We start from the raw sequence: 13452 nt of genomic DNA on the forward strand, positions 1-13452 counted from the left end.
TGAAAGACTAGCAAAGTGTCAAAGTGAAGACAGCAAGAGAACAATTAGATAGTAGAGAAGCCAGAATCAGTGGTGTGTATTCCCACACTGCCAGACTGCCAGAATGGAAAGACATTGAAATTTCTAAAATGGAAATGCAAACCTCCCAATTCACCATTTCTCGGTTGCATTAGTGTTAACAAACAGTACTAGTCCCTGAATTTTTAATAGAGATTTGGGGGAGGGGTAAGAAAGAATTGGGGTCACAAAAGTTTAGGAAATGCTATAAATTTCAAACTCCCTTCCCCTTGAAACCTTTTTAACTTACTCTGACCCAAACAAGATTACTGTGGGGTATCCCCACCCCAATTCCAGGGAGGGAGGGAGGTGGGCAGAGAATGGTTAGTGAAGCTCAACACACGATGACTGGTCATTTAGAATTAATTCAAGCCACAAGACAGGCAAATAAAATTGAAAACACAAAGTGACAGTACTACCTCTGTGTTCTGGGCTATCTTACTCTTCTGTACTTCTGATCCTCAGTCTCAGGAGAACCCCCAGGTCTCCTGAGTTTACCCGCACCCCTTCCTGAAGCAGACTTAGAGCAGACAAATGAGGCTCACTCTGCCCTTAAGAGGAGTGTAAGTATGATGTTTGAATAGAAAATAGAATCTGGACAGGGATGTGACAGTGTTAGAGTCACCTAGGGCCTAATGTGAGACTGTCATCCATCAGTCCATGAATATCTTCATTTTTCTTTTAAATTGCCAGTATGAGGTAACCCATTTCTTTCAAATGTTGAAAGAACAATCCAGCCACACTGGACCAATTAGTTTCATACAAAAATTACTTGCTCACTGGCTCCCAATCAATTTGTGCCTATTCAACTAGGGAGGAGTCCTCTGGTTAAGGTTAGAGAGCCTACAGATCAGTGCTGTAAGTAGTTAAAGAGTTCAGATGCTAAAGAAAAAGAAAAAAAAAAAAAAAAGGCTGGAAAATGTCAGGGTCAAAGTGGACGGAAGAAAGGCTTTATTTTTATTTCTTACATCTGCCTCAGAAAAGTCCTTTTAATAAAGCCTATGGGAGAACCTAATTCTCTTCCCAGACGCAACCACTAATCAATTCCCTGGGCTCCTTACATAAACAGCAGCAGTAGGCCTGATAGGGTTGGGTAATCTAGGACTATATCTAAACTGTTGTTTCATAACAAGGGGTCCACTTCTAGCTTCTCCACTTAATGAGATGGTAGCAGTATCTATCCCTTCATCTAATGGCTGAGTAAATCGGAAGGTAAATCTTAAAAACAGTACATCAGAAAGACATAAGGGGTTGTAGCCATCTCCTGCAGTTGTTTTTCTGTTCTGTGGTACCTGACCAGAAGCCCTGACAACACTGACCCAAGACTTTAAAAACACTGGCAGGACTTTGATGATGGTGTGACTGCCATGGTTAAATACATACTCCACTGCAGTGGAATCCATCTCCACCATGTGGCATTTATGATCACATTTCAAAGGGTTTACTATCAAAATATATTTACACAACAGATACAAATTGGTAGAACTACAAAGAACCTAGATGTATGTAGTTCAAATTCCCATAGTTATTATTTGAGAAAAGTAAGGTCCACAAAGGTGAAATGATTTGTCCGAGGTCACTCAAATATGCATTAACTCATAAGAAATTAGGAGGATGGGGGTAGAAGTTAGGAACATTGGGGACAGAACCTGAGAAATTAGATTGGTTGCGTTGTTTTCTATACCTAAATAAATATTAGCATTATAAAAATTTGTAATTCAGTACAATTCTAGAATTTTGGTAGGAGTCACTGAGCAGACTTAAGATACTTGTAAACCTGAAGCAATGGTAGTGATTTTTTTTCCTTTTTAACAAACAGGATTATAACACAACAGTGCTTACCACTGATATAAATGCCATGATTCAAAGTAGAAATTCGACTGAAGAAATAATATTTTCTATTGCACTTCTCCAGGCAAAACAGATTTTGGTTCTTTTCAGCCCTCAAGAGGTTTTCAAAGCTTATATTCTTGGGTGACTAAGCCAGGTGACCCCTAGGAATACAGTCCCTTAAACTTGGCCTGAGCCCTAATTCAACTGACAGAGGCCTGGCATTATGCCACCATAATCCTACAGTGGGACCAGCATTATCCCCATTTATCCTCTAGCTAGGCTGACACTGTTGAAAGAAACCTTATTCTTCAGGTACCTCAAAGTTGGCATAAGTGAACTTTTGGTATCATTTTATATGATATATTCAATTATGAATTAAAGAGGTATCTCCTATTGTCTTAAGAAAATAACATGTTAGTGACGCCAAATTCATAACATTTGCTACTTGCTGATACCAACAACTTGATATATAAAAGGAGAGGTGGAGAGGTAATCATAATCTACTTCATAGGGTGGTTGAGACATGCAAAATGCTAACCAGTGCCTTTAGCATCACAAGTACTCAATAAGGGCTGGATAATATTAATATTGAAGGGTGACTGCATTTTAGATAGCTGAATGAGTCAGATAGTTTTGAGATACTGAAAAAAGCAGAAAGATGTCCATTAAGATACATAGAAGGAAAGAAACATGGTAAAGGGCTAATGATGGATAAAGTTAAAAGAAAAAAGTCAAAACATGGGATAACAAAGAACAGTAAAAAATATATAAAAAAACAACAATAACTGAAAAGCCCATCTGGATACTAGTCTTTTGCTCCCCACACTTCAGAGTTGGTGAGACTTTTCTTAAGAGTAGCTTGTCCAGTTTTGAACTTTGAGGTGAAGAATTGGAGTTAGTACAGAGGATAGCAATAAAAATAATTAAAGGGTTGGGATACAGGCCATATTAAGAAAAGTTAAAAGGAGCTGGGGTTATTTGACCTAGAGAATAAAAGGCTGAGGAGGTTAATGACAAGATTCAAGACCAGAGAAAAATACTGTGCTGTGATGGTGAGCGGCTGGGGCACTGAGGACACAGCACAGAGGAGAAGGCTCGACAGAGCACTCGGCCTGGCAGAGGCCACTGCAGGGCTCCGAAGAGGGAACATGTGTGCAAAGTGGGGGGCCAGCTCTTCTTCGAATGTTGTAGATGTAATGTGGTTCAGATTAAAACTTAGGTAACCTCAAGTCTTATGTGGGTCACTCCCAAAAATATAAATCCTTTGTAGTGCCTGTAAGAAACCTTGCAATTCTAAAATCCCCATACCATTCTGGAGTATATGGTCTATGGGACTCTGGGTGTTAAAAAGTGTGTTGTGTAAACTGCAAATGAACTGTACCTGAACGTATCAAAACAAACAAAAACACATAGACATAGGGGGCAACCAAGGATCATTCAATGGAAGAGTTTAGTAATCATTGCTGACTTTCAAACTTTGGAATAAATCAACATAAGGGTTTTCAGCTAGTTATACTGGGAGGGGAAAAACTGATTTTGATGGCTTAAGTCTTCTATTCCTTTGTCAAACACACCAATTTGTCTCACTATTTCTAAAATGGTGGTGGTGGACAGTAAAAAGTACAATAAAATAAAAAATAAAAAAATACAATTTTATATATATATATATATATATATATAATATTTAAAGTGTCAGGGATAGCTAATTCATAGTTTGTACTTAAATATAAATGCAGCAGATCTTGTGCATTTTAAAAATAATTTGGGATTTAGCCTACTAATAAAGAAAGTTAAGTAAGGATAAAAGAGAAAGATCACCTCACTCAGCAACAAAGGGAAGGTGAAAAATCTCATTGCTGGTAACTTACTGGACAGGGAACTGGACCCCGTGGGTATAGATATGAATTGTTGTTAAACCAAACTAAATGTATCTAAGCTAAGCACCAGGTCCCAAGAGCATTGGCTTTGTTCCAAAGAAATACTTATTAAAGACACTAGTGGAGCTTCTCAAAGCTGATTGTATTGTAGTTAGGTCAGCAATGGGAAAATTACAGAAGCAGGATTCTAACAAACTATGGAAAGATATTGATTAAGAGATTTGGTTTTTCAAGAGACTATTTTTGTGAGCATATATGTTTCCAAATTAATATCCTTTCATCATTTACTATCCAGTGACTTAAGTTACTAAACTGACCAAAGCCTCAAAGAGTTCATTTTCACCCTTGACAATTCCCTTTATTACTGTTAACAGTCACTGTGAATGAACCCTAAAATTGTTAGGGTCACTGCTCATAAAGGAGAGACTCATCTTGCTGGTCTGGTCTTCCTTCCCTTCAATCTGATGCATGTGAGTGAACTGATGATAAACATAATGGAAGTGGGGCAGGCTCTTAATTAATGGATGAGGATGAGGATCCATAAATGACATCACAATTGAGGTACGAAGGAGGCATAACCTTAATGCTTGCTATTTTTGTAATAAAATTCACTATTATGCAAGTGCCAAGATCCTCTAAAAATGGAAGCAAAAGCTACAACAAAAAGATTATCAATTCACAAATCCTACCAAAAGGTTTTTGTAAAACTAATCCTACAAAAGTGCAAAATAAAAACCATACCATCCGCCATTGAAATTACATCATCCAATGACAAAGAAAACACAATGGTACCATTCTTACAACCTCACATAGTAAAATAACTTGACCAGATTCCAATAATATAAAATAGTAATCAATAGCCAACAGAGAATTCAGGTTTATGGAAGAAATAAATCTGTTCTTCAATTAACCAGTAGTCTGAAGAGAACAAATGATTTTGACCATGATATCTAAAATGTACTGAAAACTAATTTTTGTGTTTTCATGAAATTAATATTACCAGTATTTACCTACAGTGATCTTGCAATATTCCCATCAATCAGCGAGAAGAAGGAAGATATCTATACAAACCTACATATGGTCCACCAGGTTTAATAACTTTTGTGCTTCGGTTGCGGGATTCCTCCTCGGCCTGGGTCATTTTTTCTCGTGTCATCTGATATGAGTCGTTTGTTGCACACACTGTAATTTTATCTTGAATAAATCCCAGGCAATTGAGCTGGGAGGCTCCAGAGCTGTCAAGTAAGGCGATGGCTTTGTTAGACATGCCCCTCATTTTGTACAATAAAGTACAAGAAATAATTATACAATCCTAAAATCAGCAGCCCAAATAAGAACTGAAATCCTAAAATAACTAATAATAGCAATTTTTAACTGTAAAGATTATTTAAAATATTTGTGTTTCTCTTCTTCATTTCATGTCACTTGAAAAAAAATATTATTGTGAATAGAATGGGTGAAGTGAGCTCTTAGAGATCAAATCCATGAGATTATTTTGGAAAATCAGCATTTGGAATGAATACCAGAATCTTGATAGGCACTATAGTTCTTCCATTTAACAGTCTAATATTTTTAAGAATTAGCTACCACTGATATGAAAAACATTAAAAGTTCACTTTTAGTGGAACCATAATATAGATGGTTGTTAGACTAGATGAAACAAACACACCACAATTCTTTTGATTATTAATAAGATTAGTTTTAAAGCTAAAACACTGCCACATTAAAATTTTATTAGTATTAGCCCAAAGATTCTAAACATTTGTAGAATTTATATTTAATGCATTGTTAAACCTCTATATAAGATGACCTATTTATATAGCAAATAATGAAGAAAATACTGGATAAGAGATTTTGTCAGAAATAATTACCATGGCCTTAAAATAGATTGGACTATAAAACTAAGGAAAATGCCATTGCAGCTCTGATACTCGATTTCCAAACTCAGTTGGAAATGGCTTTGCTATAATGCTAAAAAATAATTTAATAAAAATTTTGTAAATTGCTAATAACTGTACAAATACTTTCAAAAAATCGGTTCATTCATCTCATAAATATTTATGGAGCAGGGACTGCATGCCAGCAATGTGTGAGTACACAGGCTATGACAAGGACTGAGACAGATGTGGTCCCTTTTCCAAGGAGCTCTCTGTCTAATGGGTGACAAGGATGAACAAACTGGAAATTATGACACAATGTGATAAATGCCATGGTAGGGAACCTCCAGGAAATGCTGCATCTGGATGTGTGGGAGAGGGGAGAGGCAAAGGCTTCCTGGAAGAAGTGATGCTCAAGTGACCTAGAGGGATGACTAGACAAAGGGGAAGAAAGACGGAAATGTTCTAGGAGAATAAGCAACCTGTGCAGAGCCAGGGGGAACAAGGAAGAGTTTTTCAGTTAAGCCAAATAGAGTTACAAAGGGCAATTAGAGATGAGGCTGAAGAGGGCATGAGAAGTACCATACACAGGGCTTTGAGGCCCTGATATGAATTTTGGACTTTATCCTAAGAATAACAGAAGCTGAACATATCTCCTTTGCATTGTAGAAAGATCAATTTGGATAAAGAACAGACTCAGAGGAAAAAGGTAGGAGAGCAGTTAAGAGGCTGCTGAAGAACTATAGGCAAGAAGTGATGACTTGAACTGGTGTAGGGTGATGTGAATGCAAAATAGTAAGCAGATTCCAGAGATAGCGATGAGGCAGAATTGATAGGAATTGATCAGTCATTGGCCATAAAGGAAGAGAGTGGGGAATAGAAGTTAAAGATCATGCCCAACTTACCAAGTGTGGAGCTGACACTTATTGAGACACTGGGGTGGGGTTGGAAGAGAGAAAATAAGTTTTGTGTTGGACATGGTGACTGAAAAAATGAGGAGACATCTCAAGAGGGAACCAACTGTGAAGAATACTTAGAATAAACAATAAGATGAAAAGACCACAGGAGACTAAAAAAGTAAGCCAAAAGGGTCAGCCAAGGTAACCAGAAAAGCAGTGTGTCATGGAAGCCACTGATACAGAATGCTTCAAGAATCAGAGTAGTCAACAGTGTGAAATGCTGGCAACAAGTCTAGACCAATAAGAAACTAATAAACATTCACTGGATTCAGGACAAGAAGGTTAAGAACTCCCATGATGGAGCAGTTTCAGTGGAATGGTGGAGACTGACGCCAGGTTTTGGCTCCAGAAATGACTGCAAATGAAGTTGTTTTTCTTTATTTTCTTTTTTAATGAGATACCTGAGCATGTATGAATGCTGAGAAACTGATAAAGGAGGTGAATGAGAAAGGGAGAGATTTAAGCTTCAGGGGATCAGGATGGAGAAGAAAAAGAGAAATAGAAGATTGTAGTAGAGTACAGAAAAGACCACAGGTGGCAGGAAGTTTGAATTCCAAGATCTCCCACTACTTACTATGTCATTTACATAGTGAGAATAAGCTGAATGTGTTGCCAATCACAATGAAGTTTTAGTTTGCACAATTCAAGATCAAGTTAGAACTCTTTCAGTGATGTGTCTTATTTTATATCTCGCCTACTGTGCTTACTTGAAATACAACTTTCTCAACTTGCACAATTCAAGATCAAGAAACAGATCTTTACATGAAAATTAAATCCTGCAGGCAAGAAGGTACTCTCTAGAATTCTACATCCCTTTTCAACTGAGGTACCTTAAAAGTTCAAATATGCTGACATACTATCCTATATAATAAAAGCCTAATATGCTAAGGGTCTGGTCGTCCGCTCATCTGTTCAACCAATCAAAGAATGATATGCTAATGATATGCTAAGGCCGCTCAACCACTCACTATGACGTGCACTGACCACCAGGAGTTAGACAGTCAACCAGTCACTATGACGTGCACTGACCACCAGGGGCCAGATGCTCTACCTGGTAGGTTAGCTTGCTGCTGGTGTCTGGCTGAGTGGGACTAAGCGAGATGGGCTGGACACCCTGGAGCCCTCCCTAGGCTCCTCCTTGGCTGGCCAACCTCCTATATCCCTCTCCGGCCCCAATCATGCACCGGTAGAGTCCCTCAGCCTGGTATGCGCCCTTTTGCAATCTAGGACCCCTCGGGGGCTGTTGGAGAGCTGGTTTCGGCCTGATCCAACAGGCCAGAATTTGTGCACTGGCCCTCTAGTATGTATATACTAGAGGTCTTTCTCTATCCTAGCTCACTGTCTCCCATACTTGAGTGCTCAAAACTATGTATTTTCACTAGGTCTGTGAATGAGCAAATTTAAGGAATTTTTGAAAAGTAAATTTAACTTTGGGATTTCCTCCATTTTAAGGAGAATTATAAAGAAAGATAAGAAAGGAGAGTAGTTAATATGTAGTTTTTGACCATCCTTTTATTTAGTATTTAATTTGAGCTTCACCAGCATTGTAAGACTAGAAAAAGGGTATAAGAAAGCCCTTGCCTTTGAGGAGCTTGCACAATTGCATGAAAGACAGGATCCATTGGAAAAATAAAAATTAAATCGAATAGAAAGGTGGATACAGGTTAAAAAGTTTTGCTTTCCAGGTTGAGAACTGAAAGTTTGAGTACTTTTGATTTTTTTAGAGGCAAATTTCAATTTATACCATACCACACCACTTTATAAAGCTCTTTGAATCATGCTTTTATACTTGGATCACACTTTTTATACAGCATTGCATTTGTCCCAAATTTTTTCACAATAATTATTTCTTTTCTCTTGCTGCATCATGTATAGTTTTAAGTGACCTGAAATCCTTCTCCAAACAAGCAAAGTAGAAATAAGTACACAGGATATTTGTGATGTAAGGGAGAAACCATATCACCTATTATGATATTACTGGTATTAAAAAGGGAATTAAGTTAATAAAATTCCTAAGGGGGTATAGTTCAATTTGATGTCAAAATGATATCACTACCTTATCCTATCCTATTCTATATACTAAAAGGCTAATATGCAAATAGACTGATCAGCGGAACAACCAACCAACCAGTCGCTATGACATGTGCTGTCCACCAGGAGGCACACGCGGAACATGCTCGGCTCCATCAGTGAGTGTAAGTGGTGGCTGCCAGCCTCAGTTCCCCCTCAGGGCTTCTCAATCTCCCTCTGCTCCTGAGGGCTGATTAGGGCTGGCAGCTGCCTATAGCACCTGCTGCCAGCGATGGCCCCTCTCATATCCGCAGCCAGTGCCAGAGCAGCTGCTCATACTTGCTGCTGGTGCCCACCACTGGCCCCGATCGCTTGGCACCGTCAGGGGGTGCAAGCGGTGTCTGCCAGCCCCGATTACCCCTGAGGGCTTCTCCACTTCCCTCAGCTCCTGAGGGGCGATCAGGGGCAGCAGCCACCGCTTGCATCTGCTTATGGCACCAGCACTCCAAGCCATCCGGGGGTACGAGTGGGGCCAGTGCCATTAGCACATGGGAGCGGTGGCAGTGGGAACGGGGCTGCAAGCAGACAGGATCAGGCCACGGTGGGAGAGGCTGGGTGAGAGCATGGAGGATGGGCTGAGACCCACCCCTGTGCCCACCATAGCATCTTAGCCCACATTCCTTTTAAGGTGCACAAATTCATGCACTGGGCCCCTAGTAATATAATAATTCTCTAAAGATAAGCATTCGAGGTGAATGCACCACAATTAGAAATCAGTATGCAGTGTGGTATGCAATAAACACTGGACTGAAATTAGAACTCGGTTCCCCTTAGGCCCAGTCCCTAACTAAGCAGTTATATAACTGTGGGTAAGTCACCTGTAAAAAGATAGGGTTGAACAATTACCAAGGACCCTTATGCTTGGTGATTCTATAATTGATTGTAATACTGTCCTATAGAACTTTATGCAACGGTGAAAATGATTAATATCTTTGCTGTTCACTCTGATAGCAACCAGACACCTGGCAATTGAGCCTGTAATGTGTGGTTAGTCTAAGTGAAGAAGTAAAAGTTTTAAATTTTATTTCACTTTTATCAATTGAGATGTAAATAGCCACATGTGCTCAGTAGCTATCCCAGTGAATAGTGCAGAAAGGTCTATAAAATTTGTAACATGCAATTTATACCAAAAATATAAGTTTGGAGGTGGGCAATTTTTAGAAAGCAAAATTATCATATACTTAGGAGGAAAGGTTGATTAAAAGGTAGTCACCTTAAATAAGAGGAGAAATTTAAATTCTTTCAATGATGTTATATCTCTGCCTACTGTGCTCACTTGAAACACACCTTTCCCTTCATCTTTCTCTCATGCACAACAAGCATAAACACAGCTTCAAGTGCAGCTCAGACAAGATAGGGATGGATGGCCCAGGGCACTCTGGGCCAATATCAGTGACTCCTGGAAGGCTTGGAGGCCCTAAGGCCTTATCTTTATCCACAGGCAGAACAACTCCCCCTACTCAAGGGGCCCATTCTTTAGGCAGAAACAACCACAGCAAAGAAGAGTGAAACAAGTAGCTTATTGTGTAGAGAATCTAAGTAGATAAGAGTTCCATGGTACCCTGGGATGTGGGTGTGTATTCTTGTCTTCTTTATAAAAAAAAAAAAAAAAATCAGAAATGACGGCTATGCTGGGGTTAATTTCTTGTTTTCATTCTGCTGCAGAATAAATATTTTTAAAAATCTACTTTAAAATAAGGCTTGCATAGGGAAGAAGAAAAAGAATATGCAAGGTATATAGGATTTTTTCCCCCCTCCTTTACCCTTAAATACTAGTCTTGATTGTACTATAAAAGGCTCTCTTATTTAAATGCAGTGAACATAAACTTTAAAATCCCCAAACTTGTTTTTAATAAAACAAGCAAATAAACCATGTTTTATAGGTTAAAAAAAAATGTACTTTAAAAATCCTTCGAGAGTAAGAATGTTAAAATTTTTGTGATTGTTGCCCACAGTGACAAATATAATTTCTAGTACAGAGTAGGTGCTCAATATTTCTCAAATACTGTAAATGAGCTTTGCTATTCAATTCAGTAAATATTTATAAGTAGCTACTATGTATTTTATTGTTTAATTTTTTAAAAAACCCTCAGAGAAAAATGATTTTCTTTTTTTCATTTACTTACCTAGAGAATCTCTGCTGAATGCAGTCAAAGCTGCCCTGAGGGTTGTCTTTACCCACATTTGACAAATAGAAGTTAAATGTATGCACTTCATTGATGGGATCATTTCTGGGAATTTTGACAAGCTAAAAGGAGAGAAGAAAAAAAAAAGAAAAAATGCCTCAAATTATAAATTTTCAATAAAATGATCTGATGGCTGTCTTTCAAGTAACGTTCACTTTATACCCGAGCCCTATTTTGCATTTAAATTACCCAATAATCTAAGAAATCTGGCAAGTACATTTATAACTCACCATATTCTCGTGTCCAACTTTTTACCCTAAAGTGCCAGTAATCACTTCTACCCAGCAATTAGTTTATGAGAGGAACCCTCTTCATTGCAAATAAACAAATATTTATAATTCACACGAAAAGAGTTACTAGTGAATTGGCCAAAAAGTTCGTCCTCTTTTGAGCTACACAGGATCTGTTTGGCTAACATGACCCCTTGCTGAATAGCTTCTAGATATTTAAATGCTAAGATAGCTGTGGCCTGTGCGGCTGAGTTGGTTGAGTGTCATCCCATGCATTGAAAGGTCGATGGTCCGATTACTGGCCAGGCCACAGTCCAGGTTGCAGGTTCAGTTTCCGGTTGGGATGCAGTCAATGTTTCTCTCACATTGATGTTTCTCTCACATTGATGTTTCTCCCTCTTCTTTCCTCTCCTTCTAAAATCAGTTTTTAAAAATACATGTAAATGCTTTCTAAGATAAAGTCCATGTCCCAATCTTTTGCTCTCTTATTATATATACATATTTAATTTAAATCTTGCTACTTTAAGTAATATTTTTGAAGAATATCTAGCAGCATAAGGTGAATGCCATAATTACATTCATAGCAAAATGAACCCCTCATTCATCCTTATGCTCATAGAACAGGGTCAGCAGCCTACTGAGATGATTTTGTAAGGCACTCTGAGGCTGAGCCCAGGCAACACTGTGAAACAGGGTATGTTTTCCATGCTCCTGCTCAAAGTCTGGTTTCTCTACTAGATGAGGGAAGGGATAGGACTGCTATAGATAACTGAGCCCCTGCACCAGGATCATATTCCTGGCACATGGTAGAAGCTTCAGAAACATCTGTGAACAAATGAACTAGAACATTCTCACGGTCTTTCAACTGTTGCACCCTTTCCAGCTCCTGAAACCTTTCTTGCCTTGCGTGTGCAGGGGCCACCACAGGACAATTACAAAAAGGATTTGTTGGCATGAATGTAAAATATGACATCCTGCTGTCCAGCCCCCAAATACACATAGTCAGTAATTTAGTTTGAAACTGGGAGGGGAAAGTGTTGTATAATTCTCATTCTTCTCCCCGCATCTGTGCTGTCTATGATTGGAAGATTAAGACTCAGAGTTAACTGGCATGCACACACATACACATACACTCATAAATGTGCTAGTAAGTATAAGTATGTATGACCTCTACATTAGTGGTTTTTAGAGCTGTAGCTATGCAGATGGTACAGACTGACCTAATCTCAGGCACTTGCTGGAAAAGATCTGAATAAGATGTCATCAAGGGATCTTTATATCTTCAAAATTTCAAAAGCTTAAATTAGATAGTTTATAGATGTAGTGTATCTAATTTCCTAAATATGGTACAAATTAGATTCAAATTTTATTTGTATCAATATCTAAATATACTCTTACAAATAAAATGGATATACAAAGGAGTACTAATATTTATAGCTGGTAAGTCTGCATAACAATTTGGTCCCAGGGGGAGTAAAATAGGAGACTAACTTAATGGAAAGAGCAGGTTTTGCATGACAATTTGGGTAGGTAGGGTGGGGGGGATGGAGACTTCAGAACTAAACCAAGGGGACCTCAGAGGGAACTGTGGAACTGTTAAGGTCACGGATAAGGTGGGATTTGAGAGCTTGTCTAATCAAGGGCAATAAATAAGATATTTCAGAGACTAGACGTGAGGAAACTTACGAATACTCATATCTCTGACATATAGGAGCTTATTCCACAGTGAAATAGGAGTCAGTCCTTTCTTCCAGAATGGTCACAAAGCATTTTCTTATCAACTGGCTTTTGAATTTACAGAATATGAAAGGGAGATGAAAATGAAATTACTGTTATTGGTGGGCCTAGGGTCAACTTCTAGAGACTGGGCTAGCCACCATGGGAAAAGAAATTCTGAAGTCTGATTTAGAAGCCATCCTTGGAAGAATATCCTTTAGTGATAGGAACTTCTCAATTAATTATAGTATTTTAAGCTTTTTCTATAGGTAAGTGGGAATAACTTTATATTTAGATTGAAATTTTTAGCTAAATGCCTTAAGAATGAAATATTTTTAAAGTATCAAAGACTATGGTTCCAAACAGCTTCTTATTCAAGATGAAGAATATAAAAATATACCACCATGTTCTGGGTAACTGGAGAAGTAGATGTTAAATTTCATTCCAAAAATGAAAGATTGAAAATCAAAGATTTAGGACCACATCCCAGAACCCTCTTCCCAAACTCCAGTCTGTCTTTGATAAAAAGCTCTGAAGAAAAAGTTTCAGGAAACTTTCAGACATTTATAATTAACATAAACACTGTATATTGCGATTTGTTAAGTCAAGGCTTCTAATTATTCCAAGATACAGGCTCAGGCATGTGG

General features: G+C 38.3%; 1 protein-coding gene across 1 annotated transcript in view; it reads right to left on the minus strand.

Moving 5' to 3' along the window:
* Positions 1-13452, minus strand: part of ELL2 (elongation factor for RNA polymerase II 2) — a 71233-nt gene that overhangs the window by 17168 nt on the left and 40613 nt on the right. The window contains exons 3-4 of the mRNA XM_084881965.1: positions 10800-10921; positions 4839-5002 (exon numbers count right to left, since the gene is read on the minus strand). Coding sequence (XP_084738091.1) covers positions 4839-5002; positions 10800-10921 — 286 coding nt within the window. The remainder of the gene's footprint in view (positions 1-4838; positions 5003-10799; positions 10922-13452) is intronic.

The sequence above is a fragment of the Pipistrellus hanaki genome (assembly GCF_964339955.1).
Source record: "Pipistrellus hanaki genome assembly, chromosome: 4".
In the NCBI taxonomy this organism is placed as follows: domain Eukaryota; kingdom Metazoa; phylum Chordata; class Mammalia; order Chiroptera; family Vespertilionidae; genus Pipistrellus; species Pipistrellus hanaki.